The 24604-nt window shown below is 31.5% G+C and overlaps 1 protein-coding gene across 1 annotated transcript; it reads right to left on the bottom strand.

The window, feature by feature from the left end:
* Positions 1-8198: 8198 nt before the first annotated feature.
* On the bottom strand, positions 8199-11140 carry LOC124936238 (5' exonuclease Apollo-like). The gene is made up of 4 exons (XM_047476720.1): positions 10929-11140; positions 10746-10851; positions 10334-10545; positions 8199-9489 (listed from the first exon to the last, which is right to left on the bottom strand). The coding sequence occupies exons 1-4, from the start codon at positions 11115-11117 to the stop codon at positions 8359-8361; spliced, it is 1638 nt and encodes a 545-aa protein (XP_047332676.1). The 5' UTR covers positions 11118-11140; the 3' UTR covers positions 8199-8358.
* Positions 11141-24604: the final 13464 nt, after the last annotated feature.

Raw genomic sequence — 24604 nt, 5'->3', positions numbered from 1 at the left:
TTTTTAATATAAATAATACGATTTATATTATTTTATATGTAATTAATTTTAAATATCATTTCTTAATAATGTAATAAAATTTTATTTTATAAATGAATTGTATATATGACTATTATTTTTTAATTAATATTATTAGTTTTTTTTTTAAATAATAATTATATTTTATTAGATATAAAATTGTCTCATTTAAAGTTTTTTTTAATATAATTTTTATTTATAAAAATAAAAAAAATATAAATTTAACAATCAAATAAAAAATAAGTAATTAAGTATTTAAGTATTTATTATTATTATTATTTAAATTGTAAAATTAAACCTAGTTAAATATATATAAATATTTAGTTATAATTTATTATTATTATATTTTAAAATATAATAAATAAATTATAATTTAGTAAAATGATAGGGTTAAAAAGGAATTAAATTTTCTAAAAGTTTATATAATTTTTGTAACAGGTTATTTATATTTAATGTATAAATAATACTTAAATATTACTGTAGATATAAAAATTATCTAACCAAACACTCAATTTAATTTACTGTATATATAATTATGCAATATCTACAGTACTATCCTATGTACCAAACATAGCCTAAAAGTAACAAGAAAAATGACTTCAATTTTATTTTAGAAAAATGACTTCAATTTTATTTTTCAAATAGTGTAAAGAGAGTCAAAGTCTTGTTCAAATATAAATCAAGTTATTTGATATATCTGCAACAATCACCCTCACTTATATATATTATTTGTCATCCCTACCTACATGCATCTATGCAAAGTATAAATCATATTGAATTATAAATAAAGTGCCAACACAAGAAATTTCACATTCTGTCCACCCAAAATACTTTAAGAATAAGCAAAACATTGAGAGTCACTGTTATCAAACACCGTTAAAAAAACTTGAAACTAATCCATAAACTAAAATTTATCCCAAGGTACAATTATTATCAAAACAACATAATTAATTTTCAATTTCTACAAGTCTATGCTTAAACCCAAACCATCTTTTGAAGATTATTTCATAATCTTCTACTCTATCTGCCCTTGATCTTCAACTGTTAGGTTTAAATCAACATCAAAGACAATCTTTGACTTCTCTGCATGAACATGAAATTATGTGCATAGGCTAGTTAGAGTCCAGAACACTAAGAAATTCACAAGTGTGGGAAAAAGTAAGAAGAGAAAGAACCTGGCTTGCGTATTAAGGTCTTTTGTATCCTCATTGTATTATGGAAGAACAATAAGGTTTTCGTGTGCCTTATATCTTCTTCTAATGAGCTTTCAATCTTTTTAAAGCGATGGTGTCGAATCCAATGACTAGCCATTTCTTTTGAGAATGAAATTACTAAATTTTCAATTTGAAGATGTCGAAGAGCCTATGGACGAGATATTATTAATCAGTAACATATGATTATTATTGAAAATCAAGCAAAAAAAAATATAACTCACCCATTCGATTCCAAACAATAATCGTTTGCACATCCCTTTATTACGGTATTTTTCACAGGTGGCAATAAATGGGATCTCAGCGAGCTTTGTCCCATGAATTCTGCAAAAAATAAAAAACCTTAGATATTAACTCTTATATGCAATTATGCATAAACATGTCAAATAGGGTTACCTTAAACATGCCATTGAAAAAATCTCATCATCCTTCTCCAAAACAGCAATATAGGATCCCTTAAAAATGGCTCTACAAAAAGAACAACTCAAAGGTGGTCATAAGTTTAGATTTATTATTGATAACATAGTAACATAATCTCAATGAGAGTGCTTACTGGTAATTAAAAGTAATGTGATCGATCCCGCTGATTTTTGCGTGGCCACTAGAAATAGAATGGAAGCACTCCTCCATCACGTTCCTTGCAATTGCGAGCTTAGAATGGTATACAGCGATCTCATACTCATCATCCAAGAATGCATCAGACTCTTGATTAATTGGGCCCAACAAAGTCCATGAAAATCCATTGTTAAGCTCAGTCTTAGCTCCAAGTGTTTTTCTTAATTCTTTGTATACCTTTTGGCCATGGATAATAGTGTAGTTTAATACATAATAGTCAAAAAGTTAAACAATTATCATTTTAAAAGATATTTAAGATAAACTTCTATAATTTTGAGTATCGTGGTTTAAAATCAAAACATTTTTAAGTGGTGTTTTATAACACAACTTTACCACTAAATCTAAATGATTAAGTACTCATATGAAGAGGAGGAGAGCAATCACTATTATGATTAGTATATAACACATAACACTTGGAAATAAAAACCAACTTTTAGGAAACATCTATGAAGAGGGGGAGAGAAATCACCTTCCTGCAGTTATGATCACAAAATGAACTCCAGTTATAGTTAAGATCAACAAACTCGGCATTCTTGTTTACATAACATCTCCAGTGATCTAACAATAACATAGAATAATATTATATTTTTCATATGCCAAAATGTTTATCATGAAACTTGAAAACTTTATTACTTACAATTTTTTTCACACTGGTTACATGTGATAAAAAAATCTTCATCCGCACCAGTTTTCCCACAAGATTTGCAAATGCAATAAGGGCATAACCAAGATACTTCAGACGCATCCTGCTTAACATTTACCAGAAATTCAATCTAAGCAAGATTCTTTGCCAAAAGAATATTAAAAGAATATAAATTCCATTTTTACCTTTTTTCCATTAGAATGTAGATTATACATAAAACCACATTTAGAACAACAAAGAAAATCCCCTTCATTTGTGAATTTGACACGAGCATCGTCGGGCATAAGATGAGTACTTGTCTTTTGTGTTTCTACCCAAGATTTAACCATACAGTCCAATAATGGAATCCCAGGCTCAACAAAAATATTGGCGTATGGTCTTGGTCCATTATAATAACCGGCATGAATTTGAAATTCTTTAACTGTAAGTACTTTATAGCAACAATGACATAAAATTCCAGGACTCTTGATTGTTCCCTCTAATACAACGCGATCAAGCTTCGGGTTCATGTATTTCACAATAGTGTTCTCTAGAAAAGTGGTGTAGATTATCCATGATAGAATTGTATTGTCAATACCATATGTTTGTCCCCTAGTACGAATCGGTCTTTGAACACCCGGCGTGTCTTTTGATTCTGTCTTCCTTTGCTCTCTAGCCAAGTGATCAGCTCTTCTCATTTTGAAGTGCTGTTTCTTATACCATGGAGGAAAAATTATTTCAGTATATGGTTTTTTATGTCTAATCTTTGTCAACCATTTTACATTTATAATTGGCCATAGTTATTAGCCAATTATTTAGTATTTCTTAAATAAGAAATCAAGAAATTGTCTTAGATCAATTTGGCAAAGTAATCACAGCAACAAATGCGAAATCAAGAAATTGTAAGATCAATTTGGCATAGTAAACAAATGCAGATGCAATCCAAATAGTTATCACAACAGCAGATGCAGATGCAATCCAAATAGTATCGTGATAAACTGTTTAGGTATATTTTCCCTCATTATTTTATTGATTAACATGATGAGATAGGGAAAAGCATACTAATAAATCATTTGCACGTCTTGCTACCTACTATAAAGCATTGACACATACGTAACACTTTTTTCCTGTTTGTATAACCAAAAAAAATCTACACATAATCTCTCTATAACAACTAGAGTGTGTTTGATATTGGGATATTTGGTAGTTTCAAATAATCTCTAATCACAAAATATACATAACTTCAACAATGAAATCACTCATTTCATTTACTTTATTTTTTTTTATAAAATTTAAATGTTAAATATAATAGAATATTTTAGTACTTAACCTAATAATCTCAAATAGTCTACTTTTTCATTGTTTGAAAAAGAAGTGCAAGATGAAATTTAATCCATTGCAACAAACTCTTATCTTAATCTGCTAACGCTTAATAACTCTTTAGAGGTTTTTTATTTCGGAAAAACCAGTATTGTTGAAACCGAAGATAATGATATTTGCGACGCGAGATCACAAGATGAATGGATAGTTGATTCAGATGATCATATGTGTCTCAATCGGGAATAATTTTCAACATATAATACAATTTTCAAAGGTGTTATATTGATGGAAACAGTTCATATCTGTAAGGTCGTGGGTATAATAAAATAATAATCAAGATGCTTGATGGAGTTGTTCGAACATTTGGTGATGTGAGACATTTCCTGATTTGAAGAGAAATCTTATCTCTTGTAATACCCTCGATAAAAGGTACAACTACACTAGTGAAAATGGAGTCATGAAGGTCAATAGAGGTGTCCTTGACGTGAAGGAAGTATGGCATGTTACATGTTTTGAAAGGCTCGGCAGTTATAGGCGGTGCTGCAGCTGTTGTGCCATCCTTCGTTATCTGACAATGATGTCACCAAATTGTTGCATATACGATTTTGTCATATGAGTGTTAATTGGGCAAACGAGGACTTCATAATGGTATGAGGTTAGCAAATTGAGATTTTGATTAAAATTCACTATAATCTCTAGGGCCGTCTAGGGTGCGTTCTATGGAGGTGCCTTATATGGAGGTACCTATTATAACTAACGATTATCGATGATGATAGTCTAGGGGTGTGTCTTAGAATATCAAGATTGCTATTTAAACATGACAAAATTCTGAAACACCTTTTCGGCATTGATTGGGTTCCTAATATCGACAATGTTGTCGATTTCTTCGCAATAGATGCATAGTTTCGTATAGTATTTGGTTAGCATTCTTTGATTCTTTTTATTCAATAAAAAAGAGTCCATTGATGAAGATTGAGAATGTTATGTTCAATCTTAATTTGAGAGCAGGTTCACTCAGCGCTGTCCCATATATCTTTTGTGTTACATACCCGGTGACATAGATCTTAGCCATCCTGGGATTCATGGAGTTAACCAGACACGACATGATGAGTTCATTGATGATGTCCTATGCTTCATAGGCGAGATCATCGGATTCGGGAGCGACAGAGGTTCCAATAAGGAATGATAGTTTTTCTCTACCTACCTAGTATGTTCATTTGGATAGAGCTTGTCCATTCGAGGTAGTCACTACTATCGAATTAAAAGACGAAGATACGAGAATAATCTATAAATTGATTGTTGGTAGAAGAGGAAGATCCTTGATCAGCCATGATAGAAGATGGGTGTTGCTGTCCAAGAGGGAAGAAGAGGAAAAAATGCCAGTTTTGAAGATGCCACCGAGAGGGAACGAGGCAGATTCTGAAAATTACAGATTCTAAGTGAAACTGCCAGGAGCTGATACCATGTAGATTCTTGAGAGAAGGTGTGCTAATAGTACAGCATGACTAGCTGTGTTAATTCTTTTTGAAAAAAGTTTTAACTTTTTATTGAAATCGAGAGTGGAACGCAAGAAACTTTCCAAAACAGTTTGAAGGCATGAGGGAAAGAGCAATAACTTCTACATTTATCATAAAGACAACTATTTATCATAAGAACAACTGGATAGACTAGATAGAAAATAAGATAAGTTCAGGGACTATAACAATTAGGGACAATTCAATCAATCTCGAGAAAATATATAGAATAATTCACCTAAGTTATCATAAAGACAACTATTTATCATAAGAACAACTGGATAGACTAGATAGAAAATAAGATAAGTTCAGGGACTATAACAATTAGGGATAATTCAATCAATCTCGAGAAAATATGTAGAATAATTCACCTAAGTCATCTTGAGAAAGTAAATGCATAATCATGACACATTTTGTCATTGGGAAACACCCATTGAAGTCAAAGATAGAAAAAAATAGAAGCTACAAATTAAAACCACTTTGAAGGAGCCAGTTCAGTGAGAGGTATAAATACACACACAAAAAAATTAAATATCTTAATATTCTCAACTTGTATAGAATAAGAAGATATATGCAAAAAAATTAAGGCAATCTTCAAGATATCTTTTGTTGCTCAATAATAGAGGAAAAACTAAATAAACTTCAATGCAATGCAAATTTGCAGGACCTTGTCAACAATCATTTCTCTGCTATACATCTCTCTTTGGAGTTAGAGAGAAACAGATGCCTACTAAAAACAATAAAATAGGACTGCCTTCTTGCAATTTAATTAGTTCTGGCTGACACTCATAAAGATCAAGGTAGGGAGCAATTAGGCAAACAACCATAAATAAAAATTTGCCATCTTTGTATCCATAATCAGCCTTTCATCTTTAAAAATGAGATATAACACTCTTAAGAAATAAGTACTTTTCATATTTCTCATCTAATCCACCGTGAGAACACTGTCTGAAATAAATTTGTAAATTAGTTTCTATAGATTTGGTTGTTTCTAAAAATAATGTGTTTTCTATATTAGAAACTATTGGAAGAAACATATGTCCAAGTTGGGCTTGATAAATGTGTTCAAAACAGCTACCCATATAGGAAAGATAGATAAACACTAATTGAGAAATTCATCTTTCAAATTAAGAAAACCATCTTTTGCACCCCTTCAATAAAAAAAACAATGTTCACGTGACACATTTAAGAGACTTCTTCCCTACAATTACTTGTTTCGTATTCCACAGACAAACTAGATCAAAATGCCCATCACAACTGAAGTGTAACATTTACATTCACTTTTCTGAAAAGAGAAATTCAACATAAACTATATTTACCAACTAAGCTTATTGTTATTCTTGTATTTCATTTAATTAGAAACGCAACACTAGAAGGGGCTCCTATTAATTCTCCTAAAATCAAGGTTAAATTTATGCCAAATACATAGAAAATACCTTGCATGTGTTTTTTCTTTCGAAAGAGTAGAGGAAAAATTTGAACTCTTCAACACTTATAGGTTTTGTATGGAATTATTAAGAAAAAGGTTGAATCAAAAGATAAAATATTTAAAAACCGACCATAAGAAGACCAATTTTTGCAACTGAAAGAGGTGTTCAACTAGCTTAAAGCCTTAAACTTCAAACATAAATCTCAATCACATCTAGGGCAAAGGAATCATGGATAAGGGAATCATAAAAGCTCCATAACAAGATCAACTTCTTTCCTGTCACATTTAAGAATTCAAAACATGTAAAAAAATGAGAAACCCTAATCTCTTAACTACTGTTTAACTAATTCGATTTGCGTAAAAACTCAATCATTTTCCGTTAAGAACTCTCCAATCAACAAGGTAAAAAATTTAGATTTACTAAGAAGAAAAGAGGAATTGACTAACCGGGTATCAACACTGTAGTCCGAGATTATGATGGTTAACGTTTCGATGGTTCCTCTGTCGTATCTACGATGGTTGTCGTTTCAATGGATCGTCGCCGTCTCTATCAGTGATTTTCTTCTTTGGCTCTTTTCAAAATTTCTCAATATAGTAGTTCCGGATTAACCCTAATCAAGGGTTCTTATAATAATTTTATGATAGGTGGAGCATTGGATGTGGGGCCCACTTCGACGCTCCACCTATACCAACAACCTTATAGATCTTTTAACCACTAAAAATCACCCAAAACAAAGCAAGTTTTAAAATTTAGATGAGTCATTTCCACATATCACAAAGGAAGTGGATTCACGGGTTTACTCAATGAGATTTGGATGAACTAAACTAAACAAATCTTAAAACTTGTCATGTTGCAATTCATAGAAATTGAAAATATAATTCAAAATGGAAAAGTCGAATTAATGTAGGCAAATTCAAGGATACAAAATGTGACATCTTCAACATTTAACATTTATTTTCCTAGAATATTGCCTTCGTAATCAATGTGATTAGTGCCATTAATTATTGCAGTAGGTATGATTCTACATTCTTAGGATTGCGACAATGGTAAGGATAAGTATAATTGCCCAATTATCTGATAGGCAAAGATAGTAACAAATAGATTGTAAAAGAAACAATGAAGTTGCTATTCATTCTTTGGTTCTACAAGAGCCAACTAAAAATTATTTGATTAATGATTCAAAAACAACCAAGGAGGAAATAATCTATTAAATGTAACAATTCTTCTAATTAATTTGTAAGCATGCATTTGCCCATGAATGTATATAGCTATATTAGTAATAGAGAGTGAATTTGAGTAAAGATTGACTTAAGTTTGCTGTTTCACTACTCATGCTAGATCTAAGATAGGTTTTATCTGTCACTAACATGAACAAATAATTTAGGGCATTAGAAAACATTGCATATAAATTTATATATGACCTTTTTTTTGTGCTCAAAGTAGTAACATACAATTAATATTATATGTATACATAAGAATCAATCCCACCCCAATTTCACCTCATGCCAAATAAGTCTATTACATTTTGAAACCAAACTCTAGTTATTCAGCAGCACAATGTAGAGATGAAGCTCAATTATCTATAACTAACATCATAGGATAAATTGGAAGATAAAAGCAAATGATAACTATAAACTCCTTTTTGCACGCTTACAAGTATTCATAAGCTCCACCAATGAGGGAAGAGGTTGAGGCACCGGAACATTCATTGACCTGTATAAATTTCTAAAGCTTTTACCAAAGCATTCGGTTGAAGCAACATTCATAGCTATTCCATCTTTATCTGGTGAAATTTCATCTATCTCTGCTTCCACCGGGTTTTTGCATCGCATTTCATCAACAACCAACCGTATATCAATTGATTCATCTTTGTTTCTAATTTTAGATCTATTCTCTTCAGATAAGGTAACTTTTTGTTCAACTTGGGAAGAAACACCAATGAGGGATACCTTTGCCTCGTGCATATGAGAAACATTTTCAATTCCAATCCTTGCTCTTCCAAATAATGTGATAGGTGAACTTTTGCTTTGGGGAGACAATTTAATCTGTAGCTTTTGAGGAGTAAGTTTTCTTCTTACTGTTTCTTCTGCCTTTACTTGACTAGAATCATCTAGACCAGATGTATGGCTTGAATTTTCAATTGATGCGGCTGAATTTGTAGGAACCTCAACATCTATGTCTAGAAGCTTCCATATATGACTATTATGTGCTAATTTCATGTCAAAACACCGTCTTTTGACATAATCTAACTCCATAGCTCTACAGTTAGGAGTTGTTGATACAACCCACTGTGGTGCAAGAAGTTGCAAAGCCCACTCCAGCTCTTCTCTTGAGGAATGCATAGAATAACATACATGCCAAATGTCAAATTGATCTTTAAGTGGTCCATTTGACCTTTGTTTTATTTGTCTTTCAAGTTCTGAAAGCTCATCATCACACACATACCATTGAGCTGATGGACGTATTATTAAAGGTTCAGGCTGGAAATTATATTTAGCCTCTGCAACCTTTGCTTTTGCCCTTTCAGGTAAATTGGGAAAAGCATTAAGCATTCGAAATCTAGATGTTGATTCCATAGTTATTATTTGAGGGCTTGTAAGCATCAGAGCGCTGAAGCTTTCCGGAGTGTTTGCCTCTTGAATAAATATTTTTGAGCCAAATGTTTTACAAACTTCCACAAGTACCTCTTCTTGACCTAGAAGGTCACATGCTAAATACACCACCTTAGCATCAGGATGATTCCATATGCATCTAATAACCTATTGCAAGCCAATAAACTAATGAAGTCAGTTTGTAAGTCAACTCATCAAGATACAATTTTCATACAGATAATTCATAGTACAAATTGGACCTACTAAACAATAAAGGAGGAATACACAGAGGCCAGCAAAAAAATAATTGTGATAAGGGTATCAGGGCTAGCTTTCTCGCACCTCGAATATTCCTGGAGGATAGTAGCAGAACAACTCCCCACCATTACCTCCTACTTTAATTTGGTATTTTTAATAAGAATTGAACATGAGACATTTTGGATAGAAAATCTCTTGGTCCAAGTTTATTGTCACTCAACTAACCAGGGTGAGTAGAGGCCAACAAAAATGAAAATGATAATATATCAAAAGCTTCAAACCAACAAGATCTTAGGAGTAAAGGCCAAAGAGCACCTATCCAGGATAGCTAAAGTAGTAAGGGTCTTGATTTAAGAGGTTGAAGCCTCTTGATTTAAGGGGTAGTTGGATCTCCATGTTTTGGGAATAATCCAAATTCTACTATTTTGCACTGAACAAGGCTGGTGACTCTGTATGGAGTGATCAAAGAGAGTAGATGTCCTTCAGAAGATGATATTCTTGTTATTCAAAAAGTGCTTCTATATGGAATACACCTTTTCTCCACTTAACTTTATGCATAGATATTATGAACTAATCCATTTTCAAATATAGTTGGGATACTTTACCCAAGAAATGGATAAAGAAATATGAAACCATATCCTATTTTTTTCCATTTGGCATAGCAGGAATTTCAGGAAGATGACATGAAAATGACATGGTGGTGGGATTATTTGTTAGCCTCCTCTACGCAAAAAAGAAGAAGAAGAGGCCATACCTGTTGAATAGCTGAGTGTTTGCTGGGCATCTTCATTGAAGACCTTCCGAATGTGCAATCCAGGAAAACATAATCAAGTCTACACTTGGGCTCTTTGTCTTTCCTACCTATATACTTCTCAGGCATGTTTTGCAAACATTCCGGCGCGAGTCTACAATCTCCTGTGTGGAGAATGTTACCAAAACTTCCCTCAAACAAGAACATAACTGCTCCTAAAGTTCATGATTTGCAAAGTGCGAAAAAAGATAATCTGTCAATAAAGTCTATTTACCAATTCAAAGCTTATAATCAACCTACATAAAGTCTAAAATTGATGAATTAAGAAGGCATTTTTTTGCTTTAGCTAATAGGTAGATCTTGTAAAATTGAAAATAGAAATTTGACTAATTCAAGACACAATAGAAGAAAATACCAGGACAATGATTTGCATCAAAAGCGGTGACACGGAAAGCTCCATCCGAGTCATCAATGATCAGCGTTTGACCAACCTCTATAGTGGCAAACAAGGAGTCATCAAGCTGCCATAAGAAGATAACCGCGAATATGAGTCCAACGAACAGAGAGATTGAAGCGAAAGAGGGAGAAAGAAAGAAACCCGTGGAGAATATTGAAGCACAAGGGTTTTGGTGAGGCGGGTTGAATAAATGGGAAATGCGGAATGGGTTGCGATTCCTTGAGAATGGTCTTTGTGTGCGTGAGTCAGGAAATGATGCCTCTTCTTCTTTGAAGACGGTGTCCATGTATCTACCGAAAACGGAAGTCCTCTAGGCATTTCTATCGGCATGATCGATGAATAGATCAAACTGAGAGAGATTGCGAAAGAATGGAGATTTCCTCTAGTGAAGTAATGGAGGGAAAAATCTAAATAGGGAGGAAGATTGCCTCGTACGATTTGCTACTTAAATTGCCTTGAACCCATTTAAGTTAAATAATAATATTTGACCATATACAAATTACACCTTATATATATAAAAAAATGGTTAAAATAGCAAGAAAAAACTATTATAAAATTAAAATAAATTAAAAAAACTCTTTACAAAAAGTTTTAAAAGAATTTTAAATCATACAACATCTCATTTGTCATAAAGAAGATGAATACGAAAAATACTAACTAGAGTGATAAAAATTTTAGTACTTATAAATATAATTTTAATTTATTAAATGAGATTAATAAATTTAATATATATAATCTATTTATAAATCTTAAAATTAATGTTATATTTATATAAAATATTTTTAAATAACAATTTATTTATTTATAATATGTTTATTTTATAATATCTAATGAAATATTTATATATAATCTTATTATATTAAAAAATATTTTATTCTATATATAATTTAAAATTATTAATTTTATTATAAAATTTCAAAATAATTTTTTATCTCCAAATATTTTATTCTATATCATTTTTAATTTTGTGGTTTAATATCGTATTTATTTAGTAAATATTTTAGTAGTCATTTTAAATTAAATAGATTAGAAATGAAATTATATAAATAAATGTTTTTAAAATAAAATAATTATTTGAATTGATCATTGATTTTAAAAACTATTTATATATCTTAGAATTATTAATTTTATTAAAAACATAATTATTATCCAATCACAATTTAAGTTTTTTTTTATTAATTATTATTTTAAAATAAAATCATTAAATTAAAATATTAATTATATATATATATATATAAATACATTTAAAAAAACTAGTGGAATAGTGGTTGCCGACTAACTTGCAAGTGATTATTTCTTTTAAATCTCAAGGCAAATTTATTAGAGAAATATGGTATTTTAAATAATAGTTCTACAAGGATTGGATGAGTTTGGAAATTTGATGAAATATCCCTCCATGTTATTCCAAAATACAATAGAGAATTAACTTTTGTAAAATTAACCTTTTGTGAAACTTTTACCTTTATATTTTCAAATAAAAATTTCATTCCTTCTCTTCTTCTATCTCCCTCTCGACGACGTCTGATATCCCCGACGACTCTGTAGCATCTACGCTAGATCTTCAACAAACACCGACGAGTGTATTATCCCGCTAGATCTCCAATAAAGGTTGAATCAATGGGTAAGTTAGATATTACTTTATTTTAGCTGAAACACTTGTTATTAATCAATTGGGATCGCAAAATATATCTTGCGCCCGCGCAAATTGCATTTGCATGTGTTGGGTTCTTGTTGTTGAGCAAAAAATGAGGTAAAATGTTATTGTCCTTTGTGTTTTATAAGATAAAGTATCATTTTTTTCTTCTTTGTTTGGACAGACAGACTAAATAATAGCGAGTTTGAATGATGATGGACGAATCCATGAATGGTGGTAACAACAACAACAACCCTAATAATAGTCTTTCCTCAAAACAACGATTATGTTGGACACACGAGCTTCAAGAACGTTTTGTTGAAGATGTTGCTCAATTGGGAAAACTGCCTTATCATCCTCAGCAAATGCATTCAGTCTTTCTTGCTAGCGAGCAGTTTAACAACCATTCTTCCTCTTCTAGGAATGCTCATCAGTTGGAGAAAGATTCAAGCAACAATATTTAGGATTTATGTATTAATTATTATGTGGTCTCCTCCTTTCCCTCCTCTTATAATTTCCTTTTAGTTTGTAGATGGTTATCAGGTTTAAGAACTGCCACACTTGGCATTCTGTCCTCTTATTTATAAAATTGCATTCTTCTGTCTTTAAATTAAAATAAGATTAATATCCCATTTTTGATAAATTTGTACTTCAACAAAATATGTTTAAGTAAAATAAATAAATGCATCCACACTCTATAATACATGTGTCTCGGGTATCCCGAATAATTGCCAAATTTCACATAACATGTTATAAAAATATCTAAGACAATTAAACATCAAATATAAGTTCACAATAAATATGAATATTCACACATTCAGGAACCAGAACATTAAGAAAGGTGGTTTAAGAGCAACAATAAGTAGTTGTTAGTCTATATGTTTCTCCCCCTGCTGGCCTGTCCACATGAACCATCCTTGAAGGATTTGGTTAAGACGGAGCATATTGGCTGAAGCTTTATATTTCCCTAGAGAAGCATCACCTAGGGTCGAAGTTGCAGCCTCTAGAGAAGATTCAATATGTCCAGACACATGACAAGAAACCAATATCATAAAACTTTCTTCTTTAGCATTTAAATCACTGTCATAAAAGGCATTTATTGTTTATGTTTTCATTCCATAAAAGGAATAAAATCTTTCCCTTGTCCATTCAAAATTTAAAGGCTTGATGAAATTTTTAGCTTCTCTTTTACCTTTAAAAGAAATGAACTATATAATTCACAACATAAGGTTTCTCCCTTTGCCAAAACACATTTCTGTAAGGCAATTGAAAACCTATGGATAGAGAACAATGTCACAGCTTTATACTAACTAAAACAAAGAGCAACAAAGTGCGCAAACGATAGTTTGCACCGATTCAAAGTGCGCAAGATGCAATTTGCGCATGCGTAAATGCAATTTGCACAAACTCACTATTATTTAGTCCGTCTGTCCAAATAAAGAAGAAAAATGATACTTTATATTACAAAACACAAAGGGCAATAACATTTTACCTCATTTTTTGCTCAACAACAAGAACCCAACACATGCAAATGCAATTTTCGCAGGCGCAAATTGTATTTGCGCAAGCACAAGATGTATTTTGCAATCTCAATTGCTCAATAACAAGTGTTTCAGCTAAAATAAAGAAATATCTAACTTACCCATTGATTCGGCGTTTATTGGAGATCTAGCGGGATGGTACAGTCGTCGGTGTTTGTTTAAGATCTAGCGTAAATGCTACATAGTCGTCGGAAGGATATCAGACGTCGGGAGGGGAGGTAGAAGAAGACATTTCTTTGCTTGGGATAGACGTGTCGTCAGAAGGGAACTCACCATTGTTGAGGGAGAAGAAGAGAGAAAGAAGATAGTAAAAGAGAAGAGAAGAAGAGAAAGATGAGAAGGAAATAATTTTTTATTTGAGAGTATATAAAATTAATTTCCCCTATTATTTTTGGGATATTTCATCAAATTCCCCAATGAGTTATCTTCGTTTGAATTTTCTACGAAAGGATGGAGTAGATGATTATTTCACTCGACTTCATTTAAAATTAGTTTCATCATCATACATAAAATAATATATTCAAAATTAGCAAATATGACTAAGAAAGGAAAAAATTAATAGTTAGGGATTTAAAAAATTCTAATGAATTGGTAATGTAAAACTGTATAGAAATATAACTCGAAGTTATTTTATGTCAAAGTCGTGGTTAATCTCCATAGACTCCTTTTTTATAAGAAAATAATGGAAATTTAAATTATCGAAATTTTATAAATTAAATGGCACTAAGATATTTTTAAAAGTAATGACATGGGCACGACAGACCCAGTCCAATGAAAATTTAAATTTTGTGCCCCTAAAATAGTAAATAATTTTTATTTTTAAATTTTAATAATATAAATGAGATATAAATGGTTAATATATTATAATATGGAAAGTAAGATTAAAAAGGAAATAAAAATGTTATATATATATATATTTAATATGAAAGGAGAAAATAAGATTATATAATTAATAATACTATTACATATTAAAAAATGTGGGCCCTATAAAGGTGGGGGCCTATGCATCTACATAAGTTGTCTTACCTCAGGGCCGATCTTGAAGGAGACGAGTGTTGTTGGGTAATGATTGAAACTAGAATAACTATGTTTGATGAAAAGTCTTACTAATAAGTTTTATCTAAAACATAGTTTATATTTTCATCATATGCCTGGTAAGTATTTACAAGAGCATTTATCAACATTTAAAAAATTATTGTTGATTTGGAGATCTTAGAGGTCAAGTATGACGATGAAGATTTAGTTTTGATTATGTTGTGTTTTTTGCCTCCATCGTATATCATGTTTTGTGATTTTACTATTTAGTCGTGATATTCTCACAATCAATGATGTTATGATGCATTATTGTCTAAGGAGAAAATGAAACATCTTGTTGGTTATTCTTATGGTCTAGTAGAGGGTCTTATTGTTGGAGGGAGAACACAAGAAAGTGGTTCAAAAAGTGAATAAAGAGATAAATCAAAGTCAAGAAAACCTTAGAAGATTTTCAATTACTACAAAAGGAGGCCATATAAAATATGAGTGTTGAAAGCTACAAAATAAAGTTAAGAAAGAGGATGACATTCTGACTAAAAATTAGATAGAAAATTGCGGCAAAACCAATATTGTTGATGCCGAAGACAATGAATTTCTCATGGCTTCTGTTTGCGATCCAATGTTGCAAGATGATTGGATACTCGATTCTGGTTGTACTTATCATATGTGTCCCAATCGGGACAAGTTATCAACATATGCTACCGTTTCCAAAGATGTTGTATTGATAAGAAATAATTAATCATGTAAGGTCATGGGTATGTGAACAATAAAAATCAAGATGTTTGATGGAGTTGTTCGAACACTTGATGATGTGAGACATGCTTCTAATTTGAAGATAAATCTTATTTCTATTAGTACCCTCAATTTAAAAGGGTACAAGTACATTATATAATGTGGAGTTATGAAGGTTAGTAGATGTGTATTTATTGTGATGAAAGGTAAAGAAAACATGACATGATATATGTTCTTAAAGACTCCACAGTTGTAGACGACATTGTTGTTGCTACCTCCTCGTTATCTGATGATGATGTCACAAAGTTGTGGCATATGCAACTTGATCATATGAGTGAGAAAGACATGAACGAGTTTTGAAAGAGATGACTTCTTGATGGGTAGAGTATTAGTAAATTGAAGTTTTATGAGCATTGCATTCTTGATAAACATAAAAGAGTTGGGTTTATAAAGAAATCCACAACACTGAAGACCACTTAATTATATTCACTCTAATTTATGGGGGACATCTAAAGTACCTTCTACGGGAGGTGTTTATTATATGCTGACGATTATCGATGAGTTCTCTAAAAAAGTTTGGGTTTTCTTCTTTAAGTAAAAGAGTGTCGTGTTCTCTAAATTTTAGGAGTGAAAGACTATGATTGAGAAATAGACATGAAAACCAATAAAATAGTTGCGTATTGATAATGGTTTGGAGTTATATTCTGAAGAGTTTAATACTCTATGCATGACTAAAAAAATAATGAGGCACCACAAAGTGTCTAAAAATTCATAATATAATGTTGTGGTAGAGAAGATGAATAAGACTTTAATGGATAAGGTGCATTGTATGCTCCTTAATGCTAATTTATCAAAGTCGTTCTAGGAAGAAGATGCAGTTTTATCATATTTCCTCATCAACCATTCACTGTCGACTACGATTAATAAATAGACTCCGCAAGAAGTATGTTATAGTATTCCTTCTAGTTATCCTCATTTAAGATTTCTTGGTTGTTCTATGTATGCTCATTTTGATGAAGAAAAAATTGGAGGCTCGATCTATGAAGTGTATTTTTATCGGTTATAAGTCCGGTGTAAATGGGTATAAGTTATGGTGTCCCGAAACCAAAAAGTTTATATTTAATCAAAATGTTATATTTGATGAGACACTTATGTTACATATTACACCTCTTATATCTTCTTGTGCTCATATTGAGCAAAAATTTAACACTTTTCGAGATAAATTCAGCAAGTAGGTGTAGTTTGAGAGCATATCAGAATCTGAATCTACAACACTTTCGTCAACTACACCAGAGTTGTCAAATACTTCACCATTTGAACCACACTATCATATTACTACATATAAGCCTATATCTGAAATTAAACCTCCTCAAAGACTCGATGAAGAAAATTATAGTCAAATTTCGGAGATTGATTTTACTAACGTATTTTCTCTAGTTGTGAAACATTTTTTAATCCAAGCATTAGTTGACATCGTGCGATGCATATTTTGGAGCTTGAGCATCTAAATGTGAAGACCGTGTTTCTACACGGAGTTTTAAATGAAAACATTTATATGCAACAACATAAAGGATTTACAGTCTCAAGAGAAGATGACTGTATTTGTTATTTGGATAAATTCATTTATGGTTTAAAAAATTTCCAAGGTAGTGGTTAAAGGTTTCGACTCTTTTATGACCACTTATGACTTCAAAAGAAGTGATTTTGATAGTTTCATCTACTTCAAAGTCCTTTATCTGTTCAACCTTTTTTTATGTTAGTCTGATGAGTTTTCCATTAACAACTCACTTTAAACTCTCTATAACTATGTCACCTTAGTCATATGAGGATATCGAATATTTGTTACAAGTTCTAGAATTCATTGCAATTGGTTCACTTATGTATGCAATGGTTTGTACTCGATTGGATTTGACATATTTAGTAAATGTAGTTAGCATATATATGATAAATTCAGGTAAAGAGTATTGAAGAGTAGTTTGGTGGATCTTACATTATTTAAGAAGTTCAACGGACATTCACCTACAATTTGGTAGGACTAGAGATGGAGTTATCGGTTATGTCAACTCTAATTATGATGGAGATATTGACAGAAGAAGATTGCTTACAAGTTTTGTTTTCTGTATTGGCGATTTTGCGATTAGTTGGAAAGTTACTCTATAGAGTGCAGTCGCATTGTCTACTATCAAGGTAAATACATGACCATTACAGAAGCTTGTAAAACTAGTATTTGACTGAAAGGTATATTCAAGGGATTCAAGAAGGATTTACAAAATACGACAATCATTTGTGATAGTCAAAATGATATTTTTCTGACAAATCACATTGATATACGATATCATTTTGTAAATGATGTTATTGCCCATATTAATATTGATGTGAACATTATTAATATTGTTAATAATCCTGATTATATGTTGATGAAGACGTCCCCATTACTAAGTTTGAGCATTGCTCAAACTTAGTTGATCTGGTTGTTGATTAAGCCCACCATGGCTTTTGGAAGAGGTGGAGACTATTATGGTTGTCTATATTTTGAAGATCAATTTTTCTTTTGACATACTGGATCCGTGTAAATGTGGAGATTGTTAGATTATGGTGACCCGTATGGATTTTGACCGGGGTCTGGGTCTAGACTCGCGGTGCAATAAAATAAAATAAAATCATAACTATTTGATATTGAGCCTAGTTATGTGACCTATAAATATATGGTCTTAGATTCCCTCTTCTAGTCTAATAACAATAAAAGGTGGATATCCCCATCCTCTTTAGGGTCCTAGGTTTGAACCCGTTAGGCAACAAGTTTTACGCTTAGTTAAATGGTTAAGTCTTTATGTGCTTAACTTGTGTGGATTAGTCACACTCTAAAGGAGAAGCGAAAACCAGCGTTCTCAAAAAAATTTGGTCTTAATTAGAGTTTTATTAACACACCTAATATTTGTTATTATTCTTCCCTCTTTAAGTTGTAATTTTCTATTTTAACATAGTGAAAAATTTATTCCTTTGCCCGTGGTTTTTCCATCTCGTGTTTCCAAGTAAATTTAGTGTTATTTACATTTTTTTTCTTAATTAACTTGATTATTCTCAGATCCATATCATTTTCTTCAATAAATATTTTAAATTAATTTATAAAAAATAATATCTCATCACTTAAAGTGATAATAATATTTATATGATTAATGTAGTTCAAAATTTATCTATTTTTTAAAATTTAACTGTTTCAAGTCTTATGGACGGGTTATATATTTTAGTGCAAGGACTTAGTAATTTAAGAAAAATATGTTATATATATATATATATATATATATATATATATATATATATAAAAGAAATTAATACAAAATTTTAAAATTATTTAAATGCAATATCATACGATTTATCAAATTTAATTTGTATTTATTTTAAAATATAAAATTTTATTATCTTAGTTGGTTAAAGTATTATAGTTATATATTTATGATGCAAGTTTAAAACTTGTATATATCATTTTTTTATAAGTGGGTCAACTCCTAAATTAACAATCCAACTCATTTTACTCTAACAAAATGAGTTTACGTTGTAACAGGAGGACTTAATTATTTGAAATAACTGTATTTTTATATATATAAATACTTATTTCAGCTTTTTATAAAAAAAAATCAACTAACCGTATGTAATTTAAGCATATCAATTAATATTATATTATTGCTATTAAAAAAAATAATGAATTGGTATTCTAAAATATTAATATTTAAAAAATATATATATTGAAACTTAAATAAATAAAAAACTTTTATTTTTCAAAAAGAATCAATTAATGAAAACTAAAATTTAAAAAGTAAAATAAAAAAAGATTTTCTGTTTAAGAATATATAAAACATAAACTAAAATAAAAAAACATTAAAGACTAAAATAAAATACAATTAAGACCAAAACTTTTATTTTAAAAAATCAAATAAAAAATATAGCATAATTAAACATGACAATTAAATTAAAAATATTTATATCATGTCATGACTTACATATATTTAACCAATATTTAACTATGTTTATTTTTAATATCTAATGATATTATTGAGGAGACTATAACTATTACTCATATTTTCTAGTCATGGATTTGAATAATAATAATAATAAACAAAATATTTATTATTATATTTTATAGGTACATATATTTTAATGGCATAATAACAAATTTTAAATATTAAATATATTGCATTGTTTTAAAAACTGTTTTTTGTCATTAATCCGGTTTTTCGGGTGAATTTTGGTCCGACCGATCCAACCAATTGAACCACTAGTTGAACTTAAGGATGACAATTTAAACTGCCCCGCGAAACTCTCACTGATTGAACCCTCAGGGAAATTTTTATTTCTGAGATAATTATTCAATGTACCCATATACTGCTCAATAGGATACATCCATCGATAGTGTAAGGGTCCTCCAAGAAAAGCCTCGAACGCCAGATGTACGAGTAAATGAACCATTATGTCGAAAAAAGATGGCGGAAATATTTTTTCAAGATTGCATAGAGTTATAACAATATGAAGTTGAAGTTGGTCCAAGTCATGTGTAGTCAATGACTTACAACATAATAACCGGAAAAACTTCGATAGATTCACAACTGCATCGAAGACATCTTCCGAAAGTAAGTCACGTGTTGCTAGAGGAAGAAGATATTCTAATATGATATGACAATCGTGATTCTTTAAACCCCGAATCTTCTTTTCATCCAAGTCAACACATCCCCCAATGTTAGAAAAGAATCCTTCCGGCATCTTTAATTTTTTCAAAAATTCACATAATTTTTTCTTTTGACTAAGAGAAAATGCGTAAGGGGCAGCGGGACATTGGAGAACTCCATTGACCTCAACGGGATGTAACGAGTGTTTTATTCCCATCAATTTTAAATCTTTCCGAGCCTTCAATCCATCTTTCTTCTTCTCTTTCACATCCATCATTATTCCGACAATGCTATCGCAAATATTTTTCTCAATATACATGACATCTAAATTATGTCTCAACAATAGACTTTTCTAGTATGGTAGAGTAAAGAATATAGATAATTTGTTCCAATTATCTCTTCTCGCACATCATGACGGATTTTCGATATTTTTGAACTTAAAACAACGTCTTTTAAACTCTAAGAATGCATTTAGGTTTCCGTACCTGATAATAGTGAAGGGGCCATTCAATATTTTTTATTACCATCAAAGGCTTCACGTTCCTTCCGGAATCTGTGGTTAGGGGGGAGAAAACACCTATGACACATATAACACTCTTTCTGATAATTAGTCAATCTCATTGAAGTAGTACCAATATTACAACACGGACACGCAAATTTTCCCTTAGTACTCCAACTAGATAGATTTGCATATGCAGGGAAGTCGTTAATAGTCCATAACAATGCAGCATGCATGTTAAAATACTCTGAAGTGGATGCATCAAAAGTTCGAGCACCTGTATGCCATAAGACCTGCAATTCCTCGATTAAAGGTTGTAGAAAAATATCAATCGCATCACAAGGACTCTTAGAACTGAGAATCAACATGGATAACATAAAATTACTTGAGTCCATGCATATCATCGGTGGTACATTGTAAGGTATTAGAACAACCGGCCAAATGCTGTATGATTGTTTTCCATTAATAAATGACTGAAATCTATCACTAGCTAAACAAAGTCTTACGTTTCGGGGCTCCGAAGAGAAATTGCTGTAGTGTTCATCAAACGACTTCCAGGTCATAGAATCTACAAGATGCCTCAAGAATTCATCGTCTACTCGACTATCTCATTAGTGGAGCCGTTTTTAAAGACATGTATAACCTTTGCAGCCTTGGTGTCAATGGAAAATAATGTAGCACCTTAGCTGGAATATGTTTTCTATTATGTTTTTTTCGAACTGTACTACTTGACTTATCAATCTTCCATCTCGAGGTGGCACACACCTTACAACGTTGCAGATCATTATCCTGCTTACGGTAAATCATACAATTATTATTAGACGTCGATCTTTTCATATGTAAGACCGATATCTGTAATAAATTTTTTACACTCATAATAAGAATTAGGTAAATGAGAATTTACTGGTAAGATCTCATCTTTGATCAAATTTAGCAATAGGTTGAATGATGTATTTGTCCATTGACCAACATTCTTAATATGAAGCAACTTCAATAATGTGGAAGTCTTTGAAATTCGAGAACCTTCATACAAAGGCTGCTTTGAATCATCCAACAATTTGTAGAATGTTTTATTATCGTCAACCGGATCTTCAGAACTAGAGTGTTGAATGTTGGGATACAAATCATTGAGAATCTCTTCCATATACTGGTCATCAACATCATTATCAATATCATTATTCATCAACTGTATTATCTTCTTCTATGATATTCTCGTTAACATCGTCTTTGTTATTTGATTCGTCATCAACATCATCAACGCCATCATCAACAATATCAGTTGTGGAGCTTCTTTTATTGTGAAAACACCAAAAATCATAGTTCATTCTTATACCGTGTATAATTAGATGTGTCTTGACAATATTAACACTTTCATAGTTTCAATTTTCACATTTAACGCAAGGACAAACAATATTTTCCCTTCGAGTATTGAGCAAAGTTTAGGAATTTCTCAACGTCTTTCATATATTGTGGATGATCTCGACGTAGGAGCATCCAACTTTTTTTCCGGAATTTCAATTTTCAATTGTAATCTAGGTATATATATCACGTTTTAAAAACTTATTTATCAAGCTTTCTAAATAAATCTATTCAGAAATGTATAATAGTCTAATTACTTGCCTAACATAAATAATTTAAACTTGTCTAACATATACTAATTGACAACAACTAACAGTTCACATTATTGTCTATAGAATGTAATTGTCTAACATAATTGCCTAACATATATATATATAACAACAATTAATTCTATAAACAGACAACAACTAATTGACATCAACTAACACATGACAGTTCACATTATTATCAATATATATAATTGTCTAACATATATATAACAACAATTAGTGAAAATATATAGAAATCAAAAGGCTCATACAATAATTAATATATAACATCAACTAATTGAACCAAGCAAAATGCTCTAACATATATAAAAATCCAAATTTCAAATCTTTAAACGAATTCGAATCCTATCTAATTTTATCTAATTTGGTATTAATCTGGCATAAATCAAATAAACTAGCAGTTCTCCAAATCAAACAAACTAGCAGTTCTTCAAATCAAACAAAATAGCAATTTACAACGAGTGCCTATATATTGAAGATGTTGTGATGCGTTTCCGGCGAATTATAAAATCAAATTCTTCCAGCGACGATCTTCAAATGTCGGATCTTGAGCTAATCTGTAATAGGGATTTCACAATAGAGATTTCACAATAGGGATTTCAAATAGAAGGCGACGGAATCGGAGTCTACCAGGCTAGAAGGCGGCCCTGCAGATTCAGTTCATGATTATGGAATTTCTTGAAATCAAAGAGGAAACAGTTTGGAATCGAGAAGGCGATAGAATGGACGGCGACAAATTCGGATTCGGACAGTTCGTGATTGAAATTCGCGGTTGAAGTTCGACGGATGGATCGGCGCCGGATCGAAGTGAGAGAGCAGAAAAAAAAAGGAAGAAAGGAATGTAGCGTTAGGTTAAATAAAACATATCTACGAGGGCGGTTCAGGTTCCCTCGGAAAATATTTTAATTAAGTTCTCACCGAGAGTAGAAAACAAAAGTTCTCTGAAATAATACTTTTCAGCGAGAACTATACAATGCCCTCGACAATTTATTTAATGTCAGCGAGAGCGAATGAATTCTCTCGGTGAAATATTTATTTCCAAAAGCAACTAAAAGCTCTCGGTGATTATTACTTTTCTACTAGTGGACGAACGACAAACACAACGACGAACACAACGACGGATGAACACGATGGGAGAACACAACGTCGGATGAACACGACGGGAGAACACAACGTCGAATGACGGGGGAACACAATGACAAAGAACGAATGAACACAACGTCGAACATCGGGCAACACAACGGCGAACGTCGAACATTATATTTGTTTTAATGTTTTTGTGTTTAATTGAACAGATTCGAGATTGGATGCGGATGAATTTGGTGTTGAATGCAGATGATGATGATGATGAGATTAGATGCGGATGGATTCAAAGGCAGAGAAGTTGGATGTGGTCGCATTATAGTAAGACGTCGCAATGGTTGGTCGCGTCTCGCGATGGTTGGTCGCATCTCGCAATGCTTGGAAGGAGAAGAGGCGGCACGATCCCGTCACGCGACTGCATGGAAGGTAAAGAAGCGGCACGACCGCGTCACACGACCGCGTGGAAGGCGAAGAGGCGGGACGATCGCGACACGACTAAGATCTGCTAGTTTCTTAATTCTTTGCAATTTCCCTTGAATATGTTTACAATTAATTTTTATTGAACAATGAGTTTAGTTGATACTTTTGGAAGCAAAGTAAAGATTATATAAAATGTAATAAAAACAAAGTTTCAAACAACTTATACACACTTTATTTTGAATATAACACTTTCTACAACTATTGTCTGCTCACAAAAATATTGTTCACTACAATTGACAATCTCATAATTATATCAGCTTCAAAATCAATGTCTAGGTTGGTAATTGCTATACATTATTCATACAAAAGAAACAAAATAATGTTATATGTGGAGATGTAGGAAATGTTGGCACAACATAATTTGAGGGACTAACTTCGGATAGAGAGATTCAACAATAAAGAGTTGAAAATTCAAGATTTAACAAAGTACTGTACATAAACAAAACAAACAACTATGTCATGCTATCAAAATTATACAAACAACAAACAATGTATTTCAGAACGGAACATAAGTATACCAGTAAC

The sequence above is a fragment of the Impatiens glandulifera genome, chromosome 4 (assembly GCF_907164915.1).
Source record: "Impatiens glandulifera chromosome 4, dImpGla2.1, whole genome shotgun sequence".
NCBI lineage: Eukaryota > Viridiplantae > Streptophyta > Magnoliopsida > Ericales > Balsaminaceae > Impatiens > Impatiens glandulifera.
The sequence above is the reverse complement of the archived record's forward strand: the minus strand, read 5'-3'. Positions and strand labels throughout refer to the sequence as shown.